General features: G+C 43.9%; 1 protein-coding gene across 3 annotated transcripts; it reads left to right on the top strand.

The window, feature by feature from the left end:
• The first annotated feature begins 187 nt into the window (after window positions 1-187).
• On the top strand, window positions 188-27583 carry ZNF217 (zinc finger protein 217). Of its 3 annotated transcripts, none has more exons than XM_074347462.1 (6): window positions 188-332; window positions 14517-16279; window positions 19572-19688; window positions 20433-21980; window positions 23464-23596; window positions 25417-27583. In XM_074347462.1, exons 2-5 carry the CDS (start codon window positions 14890-14892, stop codon window positions 23571-23573), a joined length of 3165 nt encoding a protein of 1054 aa, XP_074203563.1. In that variant the 5' UTR covers window positions 188-332; window positions 14517-14889; the 3' UTR covers window positions 23574-23596; window positions 25417-27583. The 3 variants fall into 3 exon arrangements, with proteins under 3 accessions (XP_074203563.1, XP_074203565.1, XP_074203564.1); XM_074347464.1 differs by lacking the exon at window positions 188-332 and adding an exon at window positions 3071-3856; XM_074347463.1 differs by lacking the exon at window positions 188-332 and adding an exon at window positions 3887-4204.
• Window positions 27584-27966: the final 383 nt, after the last annotated feature.

Here is a 27966-nt window from a genome sequence, read left to right as displayed (position 1 = left end):
TAAAGAAAGTTTACAGTTACATTTTGAGTGAGGTCAACCTTGGAAAACCATCCAGGATATTGGAGGAAGATGTAAATAAGTTGTGCTTGTGAAGCAGGGGAGGGTACTCACCCAACTTGCCAATGGGACAGATACAGTCAAGATTGGTTAGTCACGTCATGATTGCAACTAAACCTCTATTTATATTGAGCCTTATTCTTGGCCCCTCCCTTTTTTGGTTTGCTTATAAAAACCAGCAATCACATCTCTTCCAGTTTTGTTCCGAGTCAGGTGGACTGTCCAACTCAGGGAGAGAGTCTCCAGGTTCCAGACCCTGCCTCCACTTCTGAAAGGTAATTTCTGCTATTTTTTTTTTATCATGTATTATTATGATGTTTTATAGGGCGTTTAAAATTGTGAGATGACTTGTGTGGGATCAAGACACTTAACAGAAAAGAGAGAAGTCTAGTGTTCCCTGGAGTCTTGGTGATCCCCTACTTCACTTACTGCATTCAGTTCTGTTCAAAGAGCTGCCCCGGTTTCCTTCTCAAATGTCCTTTGTAGTTTGCAAAGCTGGCAGGTTTGCCTAAGTTTTTCATTTTCTTTTCCTGCTAACTCCTCACTGCAGTTTTTCAGGTTTTCCTGCTCTGAACACTGAATTCTTTTAAGTCTCTGTTGGCTCCATTTCAGCTCCAGGGATTTACATACAGTTTCCAAATCGTTTCTCTATCATAGTTCCACAGTAAAATAAATACTTGCGAAATAAGATCATACAGGCATTCTCTTCTTCTAATTAAGTCTAAGCCCCAAAAGATGATTCCAATGAAGGTTAAATATAGCAAGTTAGAAGGGTTTTTTTTTTTTTGGTTTTGTTTTGTTATTAGATCCGAGAATGCGGTGGCAGTCAAGAGCTGGAGGGAAACAGAAGTTAGCTAAAGGCAGAGGTCTCCTATCTGTAGGATTAAATCAGAGATAATGGTGCGATTTTATAAGCGTACACTGGGAAATGTATTTTAAGGAGGGCTGGCCTGTTTTGATAATTGTGAAAAATGAGGTGTAGCTGATGTCTGCCGCGTTAAAAAGAGGTGAAGTGGGGTCTTGTGCCCTCTCCCCGAATAACATGTGCAGAACATTAGCTCACATTTGAAGGGACATTTCTGCTTCCATTGTTTGTATTGCCTGCGTTTCTGCAGCACCTGACTCCTTTAGAGATAGTCTCGCTGGGGCGGGGGTGGGGGTGGGGTGGGGTGGGGTGGGGGGCGATGGCAAAACAGGATTACGGGTGGGCGGAGCTAAGTATATGGAGACCAACGTTCGACTTTCAATTTTCTTTTCATGCGATAATAATGAGTTCTCAGGTTTTACTACAAAACCAAATGTTCCCAGTGTCCTCCTGTTGCTTTTGGAGTTTCCATTCTTAATTGTTTTAACTATACATGATTTCCAAATAAATCTTAAGTGTGAGTCTCCGCCTTCTGAGGGGCGAATGTGTCTTACGGCGCATTCAGATCACTCTATGTCCATTTAAAAACACAGTATGTGTTTGCAACCCAGCACTCAGCCACTGGCAGAATTTTGCAACGACTTCCCAGTTTTGTTGGCACGTCTCCAGGAATAAGGTTCTTTGTAATTCTTCGCTCAAACACAAGGCTCGTGTATAAAACTCTTAGCAGATAGATTAGTTAATACAATTATCTTTCAGTTTTAAAGCTACAACATAATAAGGTGTTGTGGTTTTTGTTTTTTGTTGTTTTTTTTTTTTTTTTTTGCGGAGTGGGGGGAGGAGAAACTGTAACTAACAAACCATATGATACTATTATGCTTACAAAGTGGTAGCTCTGTGAGGGCATACGGGGAAAAGCACCATTTTTTTTTTGCTCAGAAAATAATTCAGTAGCAACAAGTTCTGAGAGCCAAGAGTCTCATTGTTCTTAGTGAAACGATTATTTGTCAAAACATTTGATTGTTTCCCTATTCCTACTGAAAAGTTTGGACTTTTCTTTTTGCTCAATTTTGACACTAGAATTTTTAACTATCAGTGCTATTGTGTTTACAGCATTCAAGGTTTCAGAGTTCAAAGGTTATCCATTAACATGTAGAGTAAGGCTACACTTATGTGGAGACTCAATTTGGTTTCACTTGTTCATAGTTTCTTTGTTTTGTAGAAATGCCCTAAGTCATTTGTTTTGATAAGTTAAACGAAGTTTCTTGTTTAGGAAGAGTATGCCTTTGGACTGCTTTGGGATGTGACTATTTATAAGACTAAAAATTATTTTTAAAAAGATATTCATCTTCCCTGAGAAAAGGAACTCTAGTACTAGAAGTGATCAGTATCAGTGTACTTGAGTGAAAAAAAAAAAAAAAAGAAAAAAGAGTTCTGGCCTAAGAATCTACTTCTGGCACTGCTAATTAATTAAGTGTGAGTGAGTAATTGGTTCACTTCCCTTTTAAAAAAGACTAACCAGACCATATTTGGGGTTAGTAGTTATATATAAAATGACAGCAAAACATCACACTTGGCAAATTCTTCCCCTTTGCTAAGAAACTCTCTCTCAAATTCCATTTTCTATTTATTAAGGATTGCACTGCTCACCAGTGGAGCATTTTTGTAGGGATTTTTTTTGGTTCTGATTTATTAAATATACTTTAAGTGCCTTTCATGATGTGTTTTAAGTTTTTCCATTTTGGATACACCCAAGGCCAATACCAAAAAAAAAAAAAAAAAAAAAACCTCGGCTATTTTGTTTGTGGTGACTTGCAAAGCTCCCTTTACTTTTGCATTCGTTTGCATCGTGGGGCAGAGAACTTGGTGGATGTGATTGTTGGCTTTTATGGTTCTTCCTTGGGGCTTACTTAAAACGGGGGAATATCACTTAAGAATCATAACTTTTTTTCTTTTTTTGTGAGCAAATAAAAAGTATAATTGGAAAACGCTTTAAATAAGTTGGGCATGAGGGGCAGGGGGAGGGCTGGTTTTTTTTTTTTTTTTTTTTTGTCCCCAGTTTTAAGCCTGGTTTTCATCTATGTGGATTTCTATCAAAGCCAAGTGGATTCTTGGAACCTAAGCCAAGTTTAGAAATCTCAAGTTATTATAGCGGCGTAGGCCCAGCCCTTTCAGAAAAACAGCAACAATTAAAGGATAGCTTTATGAAGACACTAATTAAAAATATTTTAATCATCTTATCTCTGAAAAAGATCTTAAAACTGAAAAAAATGTTGTTTGTGCACAGCTGCTTTCTAGCCTACCCAGATGGGTGTAAAGGCTTTTTGTTTGTTAGTAATGTTGGATGACCCAGGAGTTGGGGCAACCAGCCCCTCCCCTCGCCTGGGCACACCTTGCGAGGGAGGGGAAAGCGGCGAGGCTGAGGCCAGGAACTGCGCCTGCGCGCTGCCCTCGTGGCCCCCTCCCCGCGTACCTGTCACTGGAACCGCCGGGGCGCGCGCGGGCCACGTTAAGCCGGATGGCGGGAGGCGGGGGGTGTGGGGGCGGTGAAAGGCGCGCGCGTGCGCGGGAGTAGCAGAGCGAGAACAGGGAGTGCGCGCGCTCGTCCGCTAGGAGGCGGAGTCCAGGCGGTGGGCGGGGCGGGGCGCGCCTGCGCAGATCACGTGGGTGCGGGGGCGGGACTGAGGGCGGGGCCAGGCGGCCGGTGAAGGCAGGAGGCGGGGCGTCTCCGAGCGGCGGGGCTGAGGGAGGGCGCAACAGCTGCTCCCTGAGCACTTTCTGACCCAACAGTCCCCCTGCGCTGGACGCGCCGGGCCCCGGCGGCTCTAGGGACCCCCCGCGCCTGCACTGTCCTCACGCGGACGAGTAGGGGGCGCCCGCGCCTTTGCCCCCCGTGAGCACCCCCGCCCCGCTCACCTTAGCCCCGCGCCCGAGGTGAGCCCGGCCCCCAAATCCTCCAAGCGGGTTTGGGGTGGGGGTGGGGGTGCTCCTTTTGGGGGGGTCTTAAAGGCGTGAGGCCCCGAGGCTCTCTGGGGGATGGCCTCGTCCCTCACTCAGTGGCCCCGCGTCTCTTTCGGGGAGCCGGTGCGGGCGCGGAATCCGGGAGGTGTCCGCACAAAAGGCCGAGAGAAACTCCCCGTCGCCTCCCCTCCCTCTTGCCTTCCCCGCCCCCTCCCCTTCTCGCCTGCTCCCTCCTCATTCAAACCTCGGCTGGCTCGTGTGGTGTCAGTTCAGTCCCGGCCGCCGCCGAGCGAGGAAATGGCCGAGGAGCCGGAGCCGCAGGTAAAGGGGGCGCGCCCCACGCCCGCGCGGGGCCCCAAGGGGCGCCTCGCCTCGCCCCTCCGGCGTCCCGCGAGCCCGCCCTCGAGTCTCCGGAGCTCGTTATCTCGCCCCACTCCCCGGATGGTCCTGCCGCCCCGCCCGCCCCCCCATCCCTACTCTCTGTTCCGCTCCTCTAGGGCGCCCCCTCCCCACTCGTCTTCTGAGCTATTCCACCGGCGAGAAGGTGTCGGGCGAGCCCCCGGTGTGTACAGACTGTGTTTGACCATAACACTCACTCTTGGAAACAGTCTAGATGGCTTGAGGGCAGGGGAGCGCCCCCTTCCCTGGGATGGGAGCGAGGGGCCCACCGGAGGGAGCCCGGGGACTGCGTGGGTGGGTGAGTGGGGGGCTGTTCCTGAAAAGTTGGGTGGCTCCCCTGGGCAGGTCTCCCCGTTTGCCCACTCGGCCGTGGGGGGCGGGCGGAAGGGAGCGGGCCGGCGCGGGGTCCCCTGCGATGGCCCGGGAGGGGCCAGGGCAAGTTGGAAACAGCCAAAACAATGCGTCCTAACAGGCGTCCCCCGCAAACAATGGCCGGGACCGTCCGCACGGGCCGGGCGGAGGGCGCGTCTACAGGGACCGAGGGAGGGGCTGGGCCTCACCGCGAACCCGGACGCGCACCCCCTTCAGCCCCCCGGGCGCCCCCAAATCCGTCCCTGGGAGTCCAGGTCCTCTGCCCATCCCTGGGCAGGCGGTGCAGCGGGCAGCGTTTCCTGGATGTGTGTGATAAGGTTTTATTTCACCCCTTTAATTTTAAAAGATTTTTTTTAACTTAAAAAAAATCCTCAAACGCTTTAAGACTGTCCTTATCAATTCTAGTGGGAGACGCAAAGCCAGCTGGAAGCAGAACTAGGAACTCTAAAGGGCAGGAGGGATTGCAGTGTTAGCCTAAAAGTGCTTCTTTCTTTCTTTTTTTAAAAAGGGAAGTTTCTGCCAGGAGGCGCTGAGTGGCGAAACCGCTCAGTTTCAGATGTAGAACCTTCTTCACTCTTGATTTGGCCCCAAAATGCGAGCCGCACGGGATGGGGAGGGGAGTGCGCTGCTGGGGGCCCCCGAGAGGCTGGATTCGGGGCTGTCCGGGGGGTCCTGCTCCAAGAGGCCAGACGTGGCCTGCGGGGTGCATAGGCCGGTACCTGCGCCCTGGGGATTGGAACAGACCTTCAGGTCCCGGGTTGGAACCCACATTTTAGGATTCTGGGTAGGGCCACCGAGGACGGGAAGCCGCATTCTTGGGCGGGTGGGTGGGAGTTTCCCGCAAGGCTTAGTAACGGGAGCAGGAAAGGGCCACTAATGGCCACTTCTGGGACCCCAAGTAGCCTGTTCACACTTGGAGCAGTATAAACTTTCTTTCTCTCTTTTTTTATTTCAAGAAAAGAATGGTCACTTGAGAATTTAAGGCTTTGGTGTGTTGTTCCCCTTTGAAATTCCTTGAGCCTCAATTTATCTTTCAGGATCAGCCTATAGGGCTTGGAGCTTGAACATTCCTTAACGTGTATTAAAGACATGGCGGGTACAGTGGTTCTTTGGCCGGTCTGGGGTCCTCTGTTATTGACCACCGAGTGTAGTGGCTGGTTTCCTAGTTTTCTAGATCGTTTGGAACCATTAAGCTGTATGTTTTAAGAAGCCTAGGTCTGATTTAGTTCAGGTTGATTCAATTATGTCTTCATCGCTTTTGAGTTGGTTGAATGAGTTGACATGAGATTAAGCTCAACAAAAGAAAAGGCAGGGTAACAGCAGCTGCCCGCCAGGCCCGGCCAGTAGGTAGGGGTCTTTAGGAGGCCTTTCACCTTCTCTTTTGTATGTGTCAAGAAGTACATTTAAAATGTTCTTTACTGTACCCCCCCCCCATGGAATGGATGGACTGCCTTGATTGATATCAAATCAGACTTAAAATACTAAATTTTGTAATACTTTGAGAATGAGTAATAGATCTAGATTTTCTAAATAGCCTTTAGTGTCTGTAGTGACAAGTGCAGAGTAATAACCTAATTGCTTTTTGTCTGAAAAATATAACACTCAGACCACTAGTTTGTGCTTGCTTAGTTAATGTGTGCTAAGAACTTTTAAGGTGTGTCCTTAATGGTAGATGACTTTTTCTGGGAAGTCCTGTTTATTTTAGATACTGTTTTGTTCAGCATTCTAAAGACTGTAGTTGTGTGTGGGTGTTTAATCCTGGTGTTTCAGTCGAAGTCGACCCCCACCCCAAATTGCTGCCGTTTTAAATCAGTTATATAAGTTTTGAATTCAAGAGACAGGGACTTACTTAGAAATTCAGTTGTCAATAGCTGCAAGCCAAATTTATCATTTATTTGGCTTGTTTGGTAGAATAGGGTTAATAATCTCATGGTTTGGAACTTTAATTATTTGGTGTGAAGAGGGAGGCTGCTCCTTTAGAATTGCACATTGATTTGCATGCTGGGGGAGGAAGGGGGGGAAAAGATGATGACTTCTAGGTAAAGGACACATACTTTTTTCTTTGGTGTCCAACTTCTTTCAGTCATTTTATCTTCACGACATTCAGTAACATTGACCTTTGCTGTTTTTTAATAACACATGAGATGGAAGTTTAGTAGGTATCTTGGGTTCCTGTTATTCCTTTTCCCTTCTTAATCTCACCAAAAAGGAACTAATATACACTTAGATACAGCTTGTAGAAAATATTTCCCCTCTTCACCCTGAAGAATTGATTTAGATAACAGCTTGATTTTTTTTTCCCCCCAAGTTGGAGAGGAAGAGGGAGGGGTGAAGGTTTTGACTTTGCCAGTAAAGGTTTAAGGTGCAGGCTGCTCTGCGTTCTTAGTAATCCTCCATTTTTGGCAGTGGAACTTCAGGGAGGAATAGCAGCCCCTGTTTTAATAAAAGCCCCTTCCAGTGGTCCTTTTCAAGAGGAAATCTGAAAATAAGACTTAATCATCAAGTCACTTACAAACTGATGAAATAATTAAGGACTATAATGGCCTGGCAAGGACAGAGTCTCTCTGTCTCCTCATTTCAGATAAATGCTAATCACCTTTCTCTCTCTTAACAACATTTATGATGAAATGGCATGTTTTTGCCACAGCAGGGCTGCTTTCCCAACCCGGAGCACTCTTAATTCTGATACGCTTGATTAGAGCCTCAGGGGTCCCAAAAGATGTGCTGTTTTCCCACTTTGTAAAATTACATTCTTTTCTCACAGTTGTCACGAACATGATATTGGTTGATAAGAACTTTCGAGTAGTTTTAATGACTCTTGACTGCTCACAATCTACTACTTAAAAAAAAAGGATAGACTTTTATCTCTCTTAGGACTGTAAGTGATTTTATGTTTTACATGAAGCTTTGTTTCTGTTTGCTCAAAAAAATTTTTTTTGAGTTCAGATTCTTCTAGCTCATGTATGCCAGTATGGCCTGTAAGGGTTTTGAAGTTGCTGGATGTGACTTGTTTTAAACGGTTCATTTCTGATTTCCTATTTCAGTTTAATTGTGTAGCAGTATGTGTAATAAATGGATTGGAAAGGTGAAGTCAAAGAACTGAACTATGGCTATATATTTTCAAGCTTTAAAATTATATACAGTATGAGTGAAACACATGAGACAATTGGAGAAACTGATGAGTATTCATTCCAATAGAATAAAATAAATGTAATGAGATTTTAAGTTAAATGTAATGACTTCATTTGGAGCATAAAGAGTAGTTTTCAAATTACTGAGGTGTGTTACAAAATAAAAACCTGGAAGGTATTTACAGAACAGCTCCTGAAGTGGAATTAAAGGAATCCCAGTCATATTAAATATTCTAAGTAGGGAAGGGTTTAGTTACAGCATGTAAAGTCCTGGCAGTGGAAGTCTTGATTTGTGCACCTCATCTCCACATTTTTGGGGGAGGGGTGTTGACTAGTTTAAATGCACGTGGAAGAAAGAATGAATTACACAAAGACAGCAGGAAATTTCTTAAATTTTGGGTAAGGGAAGCGTGATTCTTACAACTGGCCTCATTTTGGGGGCAATATAAAAGCTTTTGAAATGGTGAGATGTTGATGAAATGTTGGCTTTTGGGAATGAGGTGATCTCGATTATTTTTCTCCAGCTGACACTATAGTTAGGCAAATTTGCAGTGGTATGTAGGGCAGAGGGTTTTCAATTGAGACCATGAGGGCCGATAGACTTTGAGGAAGTGGCAGGACAGGGACCATCCTTTCCTAAAATCTGCAGCTCGTGACGAGCAAGCTCAATTCTTGTATAAATCTGTTTTCCCCAATAAATGGAGGGGCAGCGCCTGTCAGCCAGGTGCCAACACAAGTTGCCCATTTACGTTTAACTCTGGGATAACTCATTAAAAAACTTTGTATTTGAGCATTTGTTGACAGACTGTTCTGAACATCCCCATTAACTTCCTGCCCAGGGTAACAACACAAGTGAGTTACTGGAAATTTGGGGCCAGTTTGGTAATTTTATGATAAAGTTGAGAAATAAAATTACTAAACCCGAAAAGACAGCTGAGTAAGTCGTATGAGAGAATTAGCTTAAATTCCTTAACCTTTATACCAAAGTTGCTTTTCACCAACACCTTCCTCCACTTGATACAGAAGAGCAACCCTAGAGTTAGCTGCTAGTTTTTTTAGTGGGTTCATGTAATGTTTTGTGTATTGGTGTTCATTAGTTTCTAGTGTGCCAGGAAACCTTTTGAATTTAAAATACAGTTCTGTGGACTGGACATTGAGAGTCCAGATAGATTTTGTTCTTGTGTTCTTGAATCAGCATTAGGAGAAACACTTGTTTTTGTATTTCCTACCTGTAACAAATCAGGATAACTTCAAAACAGTTCAGTTATACCAGAAGTGTTTTTGTGTTTTGTAAATTAGTGGATAAGTGCTTTTCAGTTCAGTATATAAATCTACTGAACGGTGATTTTATTAATTGAAAGGAGACTTTTTTCCCCACTTAATTTTGAAAGCAAAGAGGTGATTTGAAAGTCAGACATACAGTGTTAGTATTTGTTCAGCAGAGATAGGGAGAAGAGTATTAAATGTGGCTGAAGAAAGAGCTCATGACTTAAAAGGCAGTGCCCATGTTTGTATATAATCTGTAGTTGGTTAAATTGGGTATAATTAATAACACTCACCATTTGGCCTTGTGGAAAAAGAGGTGTAGGTGTGTAGGGTAATGAGTGACATAATGGTTATAGTGATTTGTATCTCTGTGTGTATACAGTTATTTTTGTGTGTGTGTGCAGTGTTTTCTTTGTAGAGTTACAGAATATAGGTAAAGATAGAATAGTTTTTTTTTCCTTTTTAAGTTCATTCAAATCTCTCTGCAGTTAGTCCTGTCCAAAATCTTTTCAAAATATTTAAAGTAGTGCCGGTTAAGTAGTAATAATATAAACTCACTGATAAAGAGCGCTTAATCTTAATTAAAATTTTAAAAATTAATTTCCCTTATAATTCTGTTTTTCAGGTCAAGATGGAATTTTTAAAGCCAGTTTACAAAGCACAGTATCTGTTAATATTGATAATACTGAAACTAAAAATGATATGTGTTGCTTTAAATTCATATTAGGTCCTTTAACTGAATTGATTTAAGAGGAAGCAGCCAGAGTTCTTAATCCTGACACTCCAGTGTGCTAGTATGATTATATTTTTATTGTACCCATTTAGAACTGAGCACCTACATACAGTTTCAAGAAAATGAGACTCTGTCCTATAGGATCTTCCCAAGCTCTGCCTTTGAACAATCATTTGCTTTTGAATAGGCTGTAAATGTTGAATATAAACTTTGAATATTTTATTCTTTTTCTCTCACTTAACTTTTAAACATCTTTCCACAGCTATATTAGGAAAGTTGGGTTGACCATTTAGCTCAATGGGTGTGACCTTGGTGATTTCCTTGAAATAAATGATGAAGGGTTTAGAGTTGCAGGTTTTGACTGCCACTGTAGAGTTAGTTCTCTCATTGTCAGATATGTAATATTGTTATGTGTAAAATATAGACAAGAAACCTATAGAAAAACCCATCAGTTTCCTAATCAGATCTTGGAGATAATTTTGAAGTTTAAAGGATACAAATGATTTGGCCAGAGACTAGTGGTTTAGACTGAAGTTTTAATGATCATTTGACACTTATAACTTGGGTGGTGGTGGGGGGAGTAGAGTTACAGGAATATTGAAACTACTAGGCTGTGAATAGAATTTTTATGTGTTTTTGACAGGTTTTGAGGACTTTGGATACATTATTGCTCCATACTATAGTAATAAATATCCCATACCAAGACGTGTAGTATAAGCTGTTCCACTGCAGTAGAAGTGTGCTCTCCCTAAAGCTGACAGTTTGGGTACAGCTGTACATAAAGCACAGGATTTCCAAGCCACAGCCGTTTCTGGCGAGGTGGCATTTACCTCTCATTTGTTGTGCTTAAGCACAAATTGTGCTTTTCATTAAGCTTTGTCTGATGTGTAATATTTGCCAATTTCAAGGTCTCTAGGTATTGGCAGAATTCATAGTAACTTTACTCACAAATGAATATCTGCTTAAGAGAAATAATGACCCAAAGGACCTCAGACTTCTGTTTCAGGCAGTTAGAGCAGTATGGTTCCTACTCTTTTCAAAGCGTATGTTGTGGTAAATTAAAAAAAAAAGTATCTTCTTAAGTGATCACAATATAAATTAAACCCTAATATTCTCTCAAAATATAAGGTTATTCTGAATAACCCCTTGCTTTAGGTGCTTTAGGAGTCTATGGCTGATGGTTAAGTGCTGTCATTAACCTGAATAAAGGTTAAAAAATCTTTCTTAAGACATTGAAAAAATTTTTGCTAAGTGCCTTTCAATAAGCTTAGTGTGTTCAGAATGCTCATTTTTCTGCAAACAAAAAGCATTTAGACTATAGGTGTTAGTTTGTGTGCGTGTGTGTGTCTCGTCGTGGTCGTCGTCACTGTCGTTCCCACCCTCCCCCCCCCCCCCGCCCCCAGTTCTTTGTCAAGACAGACAATTTACTTTATCAGCAGTGCCCTTGGTGTACTGTTGGCGCCTGTGTGCTCACACGAAGGATGCCGAAGGTTCTGGGAAGCCCGTGTGCCTTCGTACACTTCCCTCGATTGGAATGATGATTTGTTATTAACAGTAATTAGGCTAGAATGGCTGTTTTCGTAAGTTCTGTTATTATTGAAGTTCTCATTATTACAGTCACTCTGAAGATTTTTGATTTTTGTTCAGCAGATTGGTTTTAAGTGATGTAGTTTCTGATTTGTAGTTTAAGGAAGTGTTTTGTCTACCCAGAGTTTCTAAGTCAAGAGTTGAGGGCATTTGGTCTGAGAGATTTCCCTAGCCTGCCCTGCGTTTTTGTTTTGGTAGGTCAGTGAGGGGAGGGATTGTATACCCGAGTGATGTAGTGTTGCTTGTGCTAGTCAACTTTATGGTATGGTTGTATGTGATTCATTTTTTTTTTATTACACTCTTAGCATTGCAGGAAATGCTAATTAGATGGCAGCCACAGGTAGCCATGTAGAAATCTTGATGAACATTCAAGTTAATTTTAATATCTAGTCAGTTATGGTTGGTGACTGCGGCCAGAGGTGCACATACTCATTCTACACCTGTACTGGTTACATGGTATCTGTTCATTTATCCACCGGATGTGTCTTGAGGGCCTAACCCTGTGCCAGGCACCCCTTCTAGGCACTGGGGGGCAGCAGTGAACCATGTGGACAGTCTCTGTCCCCCAGGATCTTACAAAAGACATGGGCCATCCCTTTAAAGTATCTTTTGGGGGAATAGTGGGGATTGCTGTGACCCAAGGTAGTCTAGTGCTGGGGACAGTTGGGCACTATTAGTGATGATTAGAGTCCATCCCAGCAACTTTCCTGGAGGAAGTCCTTTGGTCTTGCCTGGAGGACCTTCTGCCCCATGTGACAAAACTAGAAGATCCCACCCCCGGCCTAGGACATCCTTCCTCTCCTCTTCAGGTCACCATCCTATTCACCCTTTCTGGCAAAACTGAAGCCCTTCTTTATCCTGAGATTTCCCCACTGCCCTCCTTTACCAGTCCTTTAGGGCTTGTGTTGGAAGCTGATGGTGACTTACTTAACCAGATGTTTGAACATTTCAGAGATAAAAGTTGAAACTAAGTCATTCTTCTAAGACAGGAATTTCCAGTATGTGCCGTTAGTCCATGGGGAGAGTAATAGGGATGTACCACATGATGTTTCCAATCCAGAGACTGAGTTTAGGGTTGGTGTCTTTTGGGGGAAGATTATTTATAGAAAAGTGGAGTTCCCCCAAACTGAAAAATGTCACAGACTAGTCTTTAAAAAAAAAAAAAGTAAATATTGAGGTCTGGCATGGGGGACTTTGATTTTGCAAATTAGGACATAAAAAAAAAAAAACAAAACCCAAACTCTGCTTTTGCCACTTTTTCATTTTATAAAAAGAGCACTTTGGTATTCAAAAATAGGAAGGACCCCAAATAAAGGACAATCTTTATTCAAACTGAAATTATTTCATATAGATTTGTGTGGAGCTCATTGAATTATTTCTTTATTTCTCATTCAACTGTTGGCCAGCGAAAATAGTGTTGCCAGGGTTTGAGAACTACTTTTCTAGAGTATATCCTGTTGCTTTCTTCAGTTAAAATATTACTCAGGACACGGGCACTCAGTAAATATTTGTTGAATGAGTGAATGACTGCACAGAAACCTAAATTATCAATCACATACCCAAATACCATTTCCCATCTTGATTAGCATAATCATTAAATACTCTTTTGAGCATGTCTGTTCATAAATGTAGATCTAACCCTAGAACCACAGGGTTTCACAACACTGCAGGGGTCCTATAATTTAACCTTCTGCTTTACGTAGATGGAGAAGGATGAGGTATGTGGGGGGGGGGGGGGACAGCTTTAAGGTTGTGACTTAGCCAGGACCAGAACTCAGGACGCTGGAGTGTTCTGCTAGGCGAGCTGGTAGTCCGCCCATTGGGATTGCAACAGAAGACGAAGAAATTAGGATAAAACATTTTAGTCCATTCTTTCTTTAAGTCCATTCTTTCTTTACCCTAAACTTTGATTTGCAGTCTTTAGAAAAGCTTAAAGATCTAGTTTATTCAAAACTAAAGATAACAAGGAGTATGAGAATTTTCTTTTATGAGTGTAAAGAAGGGGAAGAAGTGTTTCCTCCTGTTCCGAGCCTGCTGGCCCTTGCTCTTGAGGAAGTGGGGAGAAGGGAAGGAAAGTTGTGTTTTTTTTTAGTTTAACGTTGACTGTGGTGGGAATAGTTTGCATGTCGTACTGTTTTCTTGGGTTGAATTAACTGACTTCAGTTACAGTAGCTGGGACAATTTTAGAACAATCCCTGTGCTAGCCGCAAAGATGGAGGGTATTGGCTTTGGAGGTTAGTTCTTCTCCAGGAGTGAAAATGAGCTGCTAAGTCAGCCTGCAGAGCTAAGTCAGATTTTTCACCTGGCCAGTGCATCCTGTGGAAGGTGGGTCAAAAGTGAGAGGATCCCTTTCCTGGTTGAGGACTAAGCCATACTGAACCAGCTCTGTTGAGGATTTGTAGCTTTGTGTATGTATTTCCTTATTTGTTGTTTGGATAAGGAAGCCCTACCCTGATGCCTGTTGAAGGCAGAAAGTTGTTGAAAGCAAACTGGGATTTGGGCAGTGGAATGAGGTTTAGAATATCCCATGAACTAAAATATATCAGGATTCCCCTTGACCAAGATGAACACCCATTCTGAGGTGGTGTGTATTTCTTGAATGGGGATTTTAGGACAGGTTCCCATTTCTTTGTGCTTATGTTGTTGGCCTACGTAATGTGTGCTTTTAGGCATTTGTATTTCTTGTTTGTTTGTTTGTACATGAGACAGTTGGAAGTTCTGGCTTTTAACATTTGACCTAAAGTGCTTTCATTATCATCTTGTTTTTCACCATTCTTACAGTCTCCAGACTTGTAGAGGCTGTTTGTAAGGATACTCATGTGCATTTTAGTGGCAATTAAAACCTATTCAGCTGAATATACCAGTCTCTCTCTTGAAACTTTACATTTTAGATTTAAATCATAAAAGCACCGTGTTTTAAATTTCTTAACTGAGTGAATCTTTAGCATTTGATAAGGGCGCTGATTGGATAAAATGCTGATGATTGAATTAACTAGCATATTTAACTGCATGCGCTTAGTTAAAAGTGAAGCAGTTGCAGTAGGTCCCTTCTCTGCTACGTGGGCAAGACCACTGTGAGTCACCGGCCAGCCTTCTCTTTTCTCTGACCAGAGCTAACCGTTTCTATTTTTTTTTTTTTCTCTAGGTTTTGGAAATCCCTTGTCTCCAGGTTGCTGGAATTGACTTCTTGCTCAACTGAATCACTCACTTGATGAAGACAAAGAGAACTAATGCTTTGTGCTGACTCATATTTGAATCAAAGCACCGGGGAGTCTGTCTGCCTTGTTTCTGGAGAGATCCAGTGATAGTATCTATCCCTGAGCTTCCTAAGACTTCTGAAGATAAGAAGTTAGAGGAATATACACTTTTGAATTTTTATAGCAAATATTTGCTCTAGTTTTGTAGCCTCGGGCTGCTGGGCGTGTGAGTGACAAGTCTTTACAAGTGGCCTTATTCCAGCTGCAGAGATTCCTCAGCCAGACCCTTATTTTATATACAGTCCTCAAGAGACAGGAGACATGCCCACTCAATCCCTCCTGGTGTACATGGACGGACCAGAAGTTATCGGCAATTCTCTTGGCTCCCAGATGGAGATAGATGAAGCCATGACAATAAAAGGGGCCACCGCTGTTCCTTTCAGAGCCACGCAGGAGAAAAGCATCATCCAGATAGAAGGATACCTGCCCCTGGACTGCATGTTTTGCAGTCAGACCTTCACACGTTCAGAAGACCTCAATAAACACGTCTTGCTGCAGCATCGGCCGATCCTCTGTGAGCCCGCTGTTCTGCGTGTTGAAGCCGAGTATCTTAGTCCTCTTGATAAAGGTCAAGTGAGAACAGAACCTCTGAAGGACAAGAACTGCAAGGAAAACGAAGAACTTAGCTGTGAAGTGTGTGGGCAGACGTTCAGAGTCGCTTTCGACGTCGAGATCCACATGAAGAAGCACAAGGACTCTTTCACGTACGGGTGTAACGTGTGCGGGAGGAGGTTCAAGGAGCCCTGGTTTCTGAAGAATCACATGCGAACCCACACGGGCAAGTCAGGGGCCAAGAGCAGACTGCAGCCAGGCCTGGAGAGCCCGGTGACGATCAACGAGGTGGTGCAGGAGCACGCAGCCGGGACCATCTCATCTCCTTACAAGATCTGCATGGTTTGTGGCTTTCTGTTTCCAAATAAAGAAAGTCTAATTGATCACAGGAAGATGCACACCAAAGAAACTGCTTCCGGTCCCAGCAACCCACAGACAGACTCTCAGCAGGAGGGAATGCCTTCTCCGGGGGAAGAGCTGCTGCAGTTTTTAAACTTAAGACCAAAATCTCACCCCGAGATCGCGAGGAAGCCGGCCAAATGGATACCTCAGCTCGACCCGTTCACCACCTACCAGGCCTGGCAGCTGGCCACCAAAGGGAAGGTCGCCGTGTGCCGGGAAGTGAAGGAACAGCCGGGCCAGGAAGGGAGCACTGACAATGATGAGTCGTGTTCAGACAAAGAAGAGCTGGGAGAAATTTGGACCGCGAGTAAAAGCCATCCTGAAGGTTCTGGAAAGTCCAAGACAAGTAAAAGCGGTTGTCCGGGCCTCTCACAAGACAAGGAGAAGCCTAGACACCCCAACGAAGTGCCTTCCGGGGACGCGGACCCCAAGTTACCCAGTAACAAAGAGAAGCCGACACATTGCTCCGAGTGTGGCAAAGCCTTCAGAACCTACCACCAGCTGGTCCTGCACTCCCGGGTGCACAAGAAGGACCGGCGGGCCGATGCCGAGTCGCCGACCATGTCCGTGGACGGGAGGCAGCCGAGGACATGTTCTCCAGACCTGCCGCCCACCCTGGATGAGAATGGAGCCATCGACCGGGAAGGTGGCTCAGAAGACGGGTCCGAGGACGGGCTTCCGGAAGGGCTCCCCCTGGGTAAGCTGCTCTGTTTGCGTGTCCCCCCGCCACGCCCCGGGAACACTAGCAGGCTTGGGGGGGATACAGAGCTGGGTTGGAGTACTGGCTCTTTTTGGTGTCACCCTCTTGTAAGTCACTTAACCTCTTAGGGCCTTAATTTTCTCATTTCTGTAACAATAGGGTTGAGTTTGAAAGGCTTCTGGCCATTCTAAAAATGAGGTGATTTCTTGGGTTGCTAACAAAAGTCACTCATTACTGTAACTCAGGCATCAGCCTAAAGCGGTGCCCTTCGCTGGGGCGGTTTAGCCCCGAGTGGACGAGGGGCACTGTCTGGAGACAGTTTTGGCTTTCGCGGCTGGGTCGGTGAGTGCGGGCTCCCCGTGAGTCGTGGCCAGGGATGTGCTGGCCATCCTCCCGTGTACCGGGCAGACCCCACGGCAGAGTGACCTGGCCCCAAATGTCCCTTCCTATCGGGCCCAGAGCGTTCATATGTTTATTCCAGATGGACATGCGTGGGCACAGCAGGTCCTGGGAGTGATTATCAGCCAGAGCAGGAACATTACTGTTAGAGAAGCCATTCGGTGCTGCCTGGTACCCCATCCTTTCTGTCCCGGGCAGGTATTCAACAGTCAGTGCAGTAACAAACAGTTTGTAAAGTAAAGAGAATGTGAACATACCAAAGATGTTTGAAAGAAGGTCTCATTTGCTCAGTCAGATTTTTTAATGTACTAAAGGCATTTATAGGAAGTGGAAGCCCTCACTGAAGGCTTGTTGCCGTATTTCTTGCATCCCAGTGGGCATTATCTCGGGCAGAGGATTCCACCTGGGGTTCAGGTCTTGCTCATCTTCACTTAAACCGCAGCTTCTCATGTCCATGTAATAATTTGTTTGAATAGAGGACCCTGCTGCTGGAGGAGTTCATAAACCCCTGTGTAATCAGCACGTGAATGATGAGCACATGAATTAGTCTTGGAGAAACATCATCGTTTACAGAAGTGGTCTTGGGTTTAAACAAATGCTGTCTTTCACTGTAACTTGACTGTGTGTTGTTTTCTCTAAGAACTCAGTGTATGAGACCCAGGATGAATGTGCCCAGATAACCCATCTTCTCTTAAGTCAGTGCCCAGTTCTCTTTCTGATCATGTGATGGATGTGAGAGCAGTAGTTTTCATATCAAATATTTAGGATGTTTTGAGTTTCCTGGAACACAGGAAACCTAGCACTTAGCATGCTGACAATCTTCAGTTTTTAGAAATCTAGAAAACGCATTATAGTGTCTTAATGACATCATAAAAATGGCTTTAAACACAGCGTCTCGTCTTCTAAGTGATTCCTCTTAGCATCAGTTCTGTTCATGGACCTGCAGTAATGGGGAGGTAGTCAGGCCTGTGAGATGCCCCAGAGCCCTGAAAGAAATGAGCTGGCCAGTTGCATTCTGCGGGTAGTTGGTGTGAGCAGAAGAATTGGGTGGAAAACCCAGGTTCAGTTGGCAGGCGGGAAGAAGAGCCCAGAATAGCTGGGAGCGCCAGGACTCGCAGGAGTCTGGTTCTACCACTGCGTCGTTCTGTGAGCCATCCCGTGTTGCTTAACCTTTCTTTGCCCTGATTTCCCTGTTTGCAAAATCAGTTCATCGACCCTTGCCTTCCACCTCCCAAGGATGATTTCACTTGTCTGTTCATAAAAACCCCTTTAAAGGGCAGCACTACAAAATCAAAGCTGATGCTAAAGGATCAGGACCAGGTAGAGTGGACACTGCATGTCCTTTGTGTTAGAATAAAGGCATTCCGTAACTTCGTGGATGTGACGCAACATCCCATAAACCGTGACACAGAGTTGGAAGTAGGAGACTGCAGTGAGGTGCAAACCCAGCTGCGGACTCAGCTTTGGGTGTGACTGTAAGAAGGAGAGCTGGGTGTTCCTTCCAGGTTAAGGAATGGGTCTTCCTGAGCTCGCATTATGGTGTGGTTCCTCGTCTAGGTTTCCTTTACTGTTACTTATTATCAGCCTGGCTTTCTGTAGATTTACCTGTAAGATCAAAAAGCAAAGTAAATAATTTTTTTTTAACTTTTATAAATAGGTTTAGTAATAGTTCTTGTAAATTGTTTTTTTAAAAGTCTTCACGACACCTTTTTAGATCCAGGGTTTTCTGTGCTATTTTAGAGTGTGTGTAGAGGTTTGGAGGTGGATACGCTGTCCTCAGGGATGTTTAGGGGTGACCGAGATTTATACAGTCCTGTCTTTATTGTACCTGGAGGCTAACCGTGTTTTGCTTGTAAGTGGCTTTTTAAAATCAGTAAAATCTATAAATCCAGACTGCAGAATGTGGAAGGAGCCAGGAAGAGGTCATTTAGTTGGAAATTATAGTTTTTCAAGGCAAAATGACCAGTTATGGTAAATTTAAAGAGAGGACCTGACTTCTGTTGTACTTCTGTTGTAACGTATGTAACGTGACCGGCGATCAGTGGAGGTTCATCTGGAACTTAACATTCTCGTGTGGTGGAGTGGGTATTTTAACTGTAGCATCTCTGACGATCTTGGGGGGCTGATGTGGGAAGTACAGTCATTCATTAGCGCCCCCAGGAGACCTTTTATTTACTCCCTTGCACACAAGATACACTGTCCCGATCATCCTGCTGAGAGTGAAATTTAAAGTTTAACCATTGTCATTTGGGGACAGATTTTGATTTATCAGCTACATTTTGCCCGTGTGAGTGCTGGTGGACAATATAATCTGCTTTCCAAAATGTTACTAAATTTTGACAAACTTTCCTAGGTGTTTGCCCAGGGCCAAACTTTATATTTTATGTAAAGATTAAGTTGTCCTTACTACCCTCTAGTGGCAACTTGCTTAATCTTAAAATAAAAAACTTTTTTTTTTCCTCTGGTGGTTGGGAAAGTTGGCGATTTGTATTGGCTCAGTTTTCTAAATGACTTATTCTGATGAAGCTGGTTATTCCAGCCTGTATGCAGGTCCTGCTTGAGTTTGTCAGACCCTGCCCATTTCAGACTTGCTGGGAAAGCATTTCAGTCTGTTATGTAGTCTTGTGATAGAGGCAAATGAAGAACTGAATCTCTAACAGTGAACTCTGCTACACTCAAAAAAAACCTGACACACACACATGCTGTCCTACCGCAGACAACCTCAAAACAACATTTGGTGTGTTCTTAGTGTTTTTGGGTTACCCCAACACCTCATATAAAAATTATTTTATACTTTCCAAAAATGTTCCTATCAAGAATATTTGTCAGCTCACCCTGTTCACATACTTGAGCTGTCTTCTTACATGAATATTTTTGTTTCTGTTTTAAGATAAAAATGATGATGGAGGGAAAATAAAGCATCTTACATCCTCAAGAGAATGTAGTTATTGTGGAAAGTTTTTCCGTTCAAATTATTACCTCAATATTCATCTCAGAACGCATACAGGTAAGGAACTTCTTAGATTTTTTACAGCATGTATTATTTCAAAGGGTCCTGATCTGGGTCTGATTTTGTTCTTATTGTGAGATATTCTGCTAGTGCCTTGGAACAGCTGAAGAATAAATGTGGTGTGTTGATTGTAGCTGTCATTTTGCTTCCTTTAGTGTCACTGTAACAAATTTGTTTTGAAGTAAGTTTTTGGTTTAATTTCTGATTCCTTTATCCTAACTCATCTTATTAAAACCACTGTAATATTTTTTAATACCACAGCTTTTTGGTATTAGTTTTTATGATTTGGGATGGGATGAATGTATTTAGTAGTCTTTAGCTCGCAGAAGCAGCTGCAGCGTGGTGTTTACCAGGCTGTGTGGACATTTTTTGCATCTTTTACTCAGTGGCTGTACAACTTTAGACAAATTATTTAACCTTTCTGTGCTCCAGTTTTCTTTGTTGTAAAAGTGGGATAGTAATATTCCCACTTCTGTAAGGCTGTTATGAAGATTAAATGAGATGTTTAAAGTGTGCTTTTAATTTTTTAAAATTAAAGACCTGCGTTCACATTTTCAAATATTTGGTGTAGAAAGGGTGATAAAACAATCAACTCATGACTGATCCTGGATATGAAGGTGAATAGGCAAGAAGGGAAGAGGAAAGAATTCCACTTTCTGTCTGAGATTCTTCTGGTTTCAAAGGTCTGTGTTTGGATGCTTTTCATAAACTTCCATAATAGAGTGACATTTCTTGTTTTAGGTGAAAAACCATACAAATGTGAATTTTGTGACTATGCTGCAGCCCAGAAGACCTCTCTGCGGTATCACTTGGAGAGACATCACAAAGACAAGCAGGTCGATGTTGCTGCCGAAGTCAAGAACGATGGGAAAAACCAGGAGACTGAAGATGCACTTCTAACCGCTGACAGTACGCAAACCAAAAATTTGAAAAGATGTTTTGATGGTGCCAAAGATGTTAAAGGCAGCCCACCTGCAAAGCAACTGAAGGGGATGGCCTCTGCCTTTCAGAACGTTCTGGGCAGCGCTGTCCTCTCACCAGTACACAGAGATACTCAGGATTTCAGCAAAAATGCAGCTGATGACAGTGCTGATAAAATGAGCAAAAATCCTGCCCCTGCTTATTTGGACATGCTAAAAAAGAGATCAGCAGCTGAACCTCAGGCCAACAACCTCATCTGTAGAACAGAAGTGGACGTCACCCCGCACCCAGATGGCAGTGCGGCCCACGGCGTGGAAGTCGGCCACAAGGAGAAGCGAGCGGAGGCCGCCGCGGACTGCAAGTACAGGCCAGGCGTGGACTGTCAAGAAAAGCCGCTGAACTTATCCCTCGGGGCTCTCCACGGGTGCCCGGCGGTTCCTCTGGGTAAAAGTGCAACCACAAGTAACACCTGCCCGTTTTGTACCTTCAAGACATGTTACCCAGAAGTTTTAACGATGCACCAGAGACTGGTGCATAAATACAACCCCAACATCCAGAAAAGCTATAGAAACAAGTCTTTACTTCAAAGTAGACGGACCGGATGCCCACCAGCTTTACTGGGAAAAGACGTGCCCCCGCTGTCTGACTCCTACAAGCCCAAGCCCAAGCCCGCCCTCCCAGCGCAGCCCAAAGCCCTGCCGTCCGAGAAGGCGAAGCCCCGCCCCGCCGGGCCCGGCAGGGCCCCCCTCACTTCCGGGATCGACGCCAGCACTTTAGCCCCGAGTAACCTGAAGTCCCACCGGCCGCAGCAGGGTGTCACGGGGCAGGGGGCCACAGCCACCAGGCAGCAGTCTTCCGAGATACTCGTTAAAACCAGCATTTCTCAGGCTCCGGACAAAACCAAGAGGCCCGAGCCCAAACTCAAGCCTCCAGTGGGGGCCCCGGCCCAGCCCTCCGCGGGCAGCAGCGCCGTCAACGGCTGTGCCGACCACCCCCCCAAGAACGACGGCCCCTGGGTGCCCCCGGTCAGAGACTACTTCTGCGGCCGGAGCAGCGGCGCCGAGCTGGGGGAGCCGCACCCCAAAAGGCTGAGGTCGGGGGCGCCGGCCCTGGACGTGGACCAGCCCGGCCCCAATTACCGCAGGGGCTTCGACCTCCCCAAGTACCACGTGGTCCGCGGGATCACGTCGCTGCTGCCCCAGGAGTGCGTGTGCCCTCCGCCCACGGTGCTGCCCCCCAAGCCCAGGTTCCTGGGGTCCGGGGAGGCCGACGCGGCCGGCGTGCTGAGCGTGCAGAAGCCCTACGGCGGGGCCGGAACCCTGTACACCTGCGGCCCCGCGGGCCCCGCGGCCGGCCCAGCGCTGGAAGGTACCCCCGGCGGGCGTCCGGGGGGAGGGGGTGCGGTGGGGGACTTCTGAAGGGGCCAGACATTCTTAGATGTGACAGTGGTCTGGGACGCCAAGAATCAGCCCCGCAGGAGAAAGCTTATTCCTCAGTGTTTCATTTCTCCCTTTTAATTTCATTTTCTCCCTTCCTTGGGTTGGTGGGTGGGGGTCATGGAGAGTGGCTGGGGACCAGGTGCCTGATCCTTTCCTTGCTGTTGAAATTTCAGGTGTCATTTCTACCCTGCTCATCTCACCTCATCCTAGTCTCGTTTCTCCTTTGCACGTTAAGACAGTGCCCAGCACCCCAGCCCAGCCCAGCCAGGGAGGTGGGAGGTGTGGGGCACTTCCGTCCATGCCTTTCCACCCTGACTGGACTGTGAACTCATTCAGGGCAGAAAACGCATTTTATGGACATTTGATGTGGAGCCCTGTCACGTGCCCTACACAAGGGGGTGCGAGGGGTCCTCGGTAAATACCCATGAGGACCCTTGATCTACCAGAGCCGAAGGTGTAAGCACTGCTGGTTAAACAATCTTTTGAACAGCTTTGATGTTAGGACCTACAGAATTATGTTGCCTTATTTAGCCTTGGTTAAATAGTAAGTGAATTTTATAAGGGAAGTTTTTCTCAGAATTGTCCATTGTTACTGTTCTGTCTCCTCGTGGAGGTGTTCTTAAAACCCCTGCTCCCTCACGGCAGCGGTTCGTAGAGGTGTTACCTGTGCATGTGAAAAGGTAGAGCAGAGTATCCTCGGCACCTGTCCTACTTGGCAAACTGGATTCAACCAGCATGCCTGCCTTTGCCAGATAGAAGCTCTGCAGGTTTGTCTGCCCCAAAGGGACAAATCCACTTTAAACTCCTCAGTTTGTATTAATTTCAAATTAAGGATTCTGTGTGGTGATAGTCTTATCAAGGATGGCTTGATACCAGTTGATCTGGTAGGGATAGCAAATTACAAAACAATTGCTTTCACACACTCCAGTGACTTTTATAAAAATTGTGATGAAAAGTTAATTTTTGCTGCCTTTTGATTAAAAGCGTCCATTCTTTCCCCCCTTGATGCTTAAAATGGACATGAGTCATAACTGTCTGCTTGAGGAGAAAAAGCTTTATATTGCAAGTAAATTGGTCTTTTCCCTCCTTCTTCCACCCAGTTTTGGTTCATGGTGCACGAAGGTTTAAAATTTTTATGCTCCTGTTTTCTTTTGGCTTTTTAATTCTTACTAATGACTGACTAGAACTTAGATAATTTTAGCTTTAGTGACTTAAAATGCTGTGCTAAGAAATGTCCTCATGGGACTTAAAAATATGTCACCTGTAACTTTTCAACATGTATCTGTCTTATGTGTTCTGATCATTTTATCAGTTAGGAATTTTGCAAATTGACTTCTGACAACCCATGCACTCTCACCTAATTGTTGAACTTAATTCTAAATGCCCTTTTACACTTTTTGTTTTTCAATCAGGAAAAAGGCCAGTGTCTTATCAACACTTATCTAGCAGCATGCTACAAAAGCGGAACTATGAGAATTTTATTGGGAATGCACATTATCGACCAAATGACAAAAAAACTTGATTTTTCTATTTTGGGGATGAAAGGTGAGCATATGTAATATACTGATTTTATTTAATTGAAAGCAAACCATCTAGCTTATCCAACATAATAATCTGAAGTAAAATTGCTTTTAATGTGAATGTTGAGGTGTTTTAAAAGAGTCCTTAGGGTGTCTGGATCTCAGTGGTGATGATAATGGTCAAAACAGTAATAGCAATTGGAATTTACTAAGCATTTATTTCGTGCCGGGCATTGAATGAAGTGACTGCTCGTTGTGAACTCATTTACTCTTCTTATAGCAGGGGACTCTAGGGCAGAGGTTAGCCAACTGCCCACCACCTCGTTTTGTCAATAAAGTTTTATTGGCACGCAACCACAGCCATTCCTTTACATACTGTCTGTCTGTGGTTGCTTTGTGCCACAACAGCAGGTTCTGACGGATTTCATGGCCTGCAAAGCTGAGAATATTAACTGTCTGGTCCTTTACATAAAAAGTTTGCTGACCCCTGGATTAGGAGGTTCTGGGCCCACTTTACAGATGTGGAGACTGAGCCTTGCATTATGTAACTTGTCCAAGGCCTTATTCTGCCTAGTTTTGATCCTAGGTCTGCACCGTCCAAGGCCTGTGCTCCAACCCTCCAGTTTAAGAGCTTGTTCAAAGCCTTTATAAAACCTTATCTGAGGGGAGTGGGACAGAGCACGTAGGTTTATTTTGACTTTTTGGTTCACATCGCAGAGGTATCTAACTAGAGATACCTAATAGTCTCAGTAGTGTCCTGGGAGGCATACACACGTTAGTTTAGTTAATTCCAAGTTTGGGAAGAGGGCATGGTGTCTGTGTGAGAGTTAACACTGGGATGCTTTTAAAGTTAAATTGGTTGGAAAGATTGGGGCTCCTGGACAGATTCAGTTCCCTCTCAGATGACTCTTGTCCTGTTAAACCACCACAGCGTCCTCATGGAGCAGTCTCTTGACTGAGGGCCTGCTGGTTTTTGGTATGGAGATGAGACACTCTCAAGGTCCAGGGTAGAATTTTTCCCCGAGGCTCACGGGGCATGTCAGCCGGTGCAGTTCTGATGACATCATTAGTACAAGAGTGGTGTCATCACAGGGATGAGATTAAATCCACTCTGCCTTGAAACGTGAAAACAGCTTATGGGTTAGAAGCAGCAGGTCATTTGCGCTGTGTCCCAGCCAGTCGATAACGGCAAATGGGAATGGCCCTGTTTGTCCAGCTCAGGCCTCTTCCTGCAGCCTCTGGGCTTCTCTGCTTGTGTATCCCTCTACCTGGAAACATCCTTCCTGCACCTTCTTGGCAAACAACCTCCTTCTTATATTTGGATGCTTCAGGACAGCTCACATATCATTTCTGCAGAATATTGGCTGGGGGCTGGCGCTTGCCTGTTTGTGTTCCCTCTGCGCTGTGCTTCGTACCTGTTCCCGAACAGATGCTGACTGAACGCGTTACACGGGTCTCATGCACCAGCCTTCCCATGCAGGAGGCTCTTCTGAGTCATTTGTTGTGTTAAGTCCACGTCATGTGTTTTCCTTTCATCAGGTGTAAACTTGTAGGGTTTCTTAGAGGTGGCAGTTGTCTTTGGCAACTGTAACTGATGTAATTCTGGTTCTTGGTTAAATCATCTTCAGTAAATCACAGTTACGTAGATATTAGCATCTCCTAAATAATGTAGCTGATCTATTTTTTTAGTCTTCTGAGACTTTGCAAAATTTAAGCTTAAATTGAATCTGTTGCATTTCTGGGTCTCTATATAGTTCTATTTATTTGTTATACTTTTTGTTAAAAGATTTTTCTGAACTGTATTCAGTTTTATTCTAATCATTTTTATACCTTTTTCCTCTGTAGGTCTTGATGGATGTAAGTGTGTACTCTCCATGAAATTAAATTAGTTCATCTTTTGAAAAAGCAAATGGTGAAAGCTACTGAAATAAGCTGTGATTGTACTGTAAATATAACATATAAGGAACACTACGGTTTTGTAAAGTTGTTCTGTTAATTTTTGTACCAAATAGCAATAAAAACTATAGTTGAAACAGTTGGGTTGTACACAGATGGAGACCAGACATCTCTATTTTGCCCCAAATAATATTTTTTTTTAGAATTGACCAAATAAGAAATGGAATTTTTTGCATACTTGAGCGCTGCTGAAAAGAAATCATTTGGGTTGGGGGGGGTGGGATGGGGAGAAAGTATATAACGCTTGCACCTCAGGTAAAAATCTGTAAATATACGTTGTAGACCTGCTTGTTTAAATACTGTGTGTATTCTTTTTCGCGCGTGTGGCTCATCGCTTTGAGCAAGTTTCTGCTGTTTGTCCTACTTCATTTAAAATGTATGTTTCTAAAAAAAAAAATTCAATGATTTGTATAATGTTAAATCCTCCACAGTCTATTGTCTTTGACAAAATTGTTAACTGAAGCATCGACCTATGATACGTGCTGTGTGACCGAGGTCAGCTGTTCTGAACTGGGTGCCCTTCACTGCAAATTTCAGGGCATCGTCCGAGAAGGACCTTGATCCACCGTCCTCTTCTGAGTGAATGGGTGGTTTGTGGGACTTTTAAGTGCGTGTATCTGCAGAGAAGTATTCCCTCTGTAGGCCAGCTGCACGTTCAGTAAACATACCACATTGTGTGTAGAGTTACTTAAATTTGTTTTCTATCAAATTAATCATTTCTGTTGGAAAATTCGTGGGTTTTTTTGGGGTTTTTTTGGCGTTTGCCTAAATTAGTACATTAAAAAATATAAACGTTAAACTATACAGGTGAATTACATACATTGGAAGCAATTTTAAAGGAAACGAGGGTGAATTTTAGGTTTGTATTTGGAGGGCTTGGTGCACCTGGCATTCGGGTTAACTGTGGACACACTCAAGTAAATCACGGGCACGTCAGTTCTGCACCAGGAGTGGTGCCCGGGGAAGAGGGACTCTGTTCTGAGACCTCAGTTGTCTTCCCAGGGTTGGCTGGTTTGAAGCAGCGTTTTTCTCAGTGTACAAGCAATTTGGGTTTTTAAAGAGAGGATAGCCACCAGCTGGCTTACTAAATGTTTTAAACTTTTGTTCCTTTAATCCTCTGTCCACGGCTGAGTGTATTCAGCAGTACCTGGGTTTAGCGACCACAAAATATACTTTATGAAGAAACTGTATCAAAATAAATTTGCACTGTTAATTTGTCTTGCCCGGCCCTTCTCCATCAGAGGAAGGGTAATGTCCTAAAAGAATCCTGATTTTTTTTGTTTGTTTTCATTATGCAACATGACGCCTACTTGATAGAGAAGTCTTAACTCCCGTGGGCAAAGGGAGGCCTAATTGGAGAACAGTCTTCTGGCATCGCGATGAAGTGCTTTGTATCAGGAAAGTGTACACTATTTACTTTTTTCCTGTCCACAAGCTGAGCCATATGTACATAATCTAGATGTTTGTTTTCATAGTTTTGCACTTTTATAGCCTATTTTTGAAGATTAACACATTTACAAGATAATTGACCTGATCTTGACCTAATGCAATGAGTGTTCCAGACAGCTTGCTGTGACTATAAATACAAATCCTAAAAGTGGATACATGATAATAGAGGGCTGAAATTTAAATCTGTATTTAAAAAAAAAAATCACCAAATCTATTTGAAAACAAGTCAATTTGTGTTTTGCTGAAATTTGGGGGCTTTTAAATTTCTCCTTTTTAACTACGTTTCTGAATGCATACAGATGTCAGTTTTTTTTTTTCCCCTACAGCCCTTGTACTCCAAAATATGTTTTTTGGTCCATCAGTATTAACTATTGGGATACTACTGGTTTTGTGTATTTTTTTTTTCCTTTGAGACAACAGTACATATAATAGAGGTACAATCCTTTGGATTTTTTGTTTATGTATTTATTTCATTCCAGTTTGATTTATTTTAATTGTTGATACTTAAGTTGTCAAACTGTAGACATTACTTGTTTTATTTATGATATATTTCAGCTTAAAGTTATGTTATTATATGTGGATGTAAATATAGATTTGGTGTTTTGCAGTCTTGGGCTCTGGTCGTTATTGTGTCCCTGGTTTCTAATTTTGTTTTAATTTTTTATAAATACAATTTTAAACGTCTACAATAGTAGAGAGATTAGTATCATGAATCCCCATGTGCTCGCTGGCAACATCTGTCACTTTTTTTGGTGACCCCTGCCCTTTCCCGAGTATTTTAAAGCAAATCTTAAGATGATTTAATTTCATCCCTAAAATACTTCAGTGTGTCTCACGGGTAAGTGCTTTTCCTGATCACATCTAACTAGATGCACAGTGACTTTGCATGACCAGCCTCCGTGCCTGCCCTTCCTGGTAGTCGCAGGGACGTTGGTAAGTTGCAGTCAGGATCCAAACAAGGTCCACTTTCTTGGGTTAGCTGATGGTTCC

This window comes from Camelus bactrianus, chromosome 19 (genome assembly GCF_048773025.1).
Source record: "Camelus bactrianus isolate YW-2024 breed Bactrian camel chromosome 19, ASM4877302v1, whole genome shotgun sequence".
NCBI lineage: Eukaryota > Metazoa > Chordata > Mammalia > Artiodactyla > Camelidae > Camelus > Camelus bactrianus.
The sequence above is the reverse complement of the archived record's forward strand: the minus strand, read 5'-3'. Positions and strand labels throughout refer to the sequence as shown.

Bases quoted from the DNA above. Each gene is read 5' to 3' on its own strand.
- ZNF217 (XM_074347462.1), top strand. From the start codon at position 14,890: ATGCCCACTCAATCCCTCCTGGTGTACATGGACGGACCAGAAGTTATC. The intron at 16,280-19,571 runs GTAAGCTGCTCT...TTCTGTTTTAAG, and splicing joins TCCGGAAGGGCTCCCCCTGG to ATAAAAATGATGATGGAGGG. The intron at 21,981-23,463 runs GTACCCCCGGCG...TTTTTCAATCAG, and splicing joins GGCCGGCCCAGCGCTGGAAG to GAAAAAGGCCAGTGTCTTAT.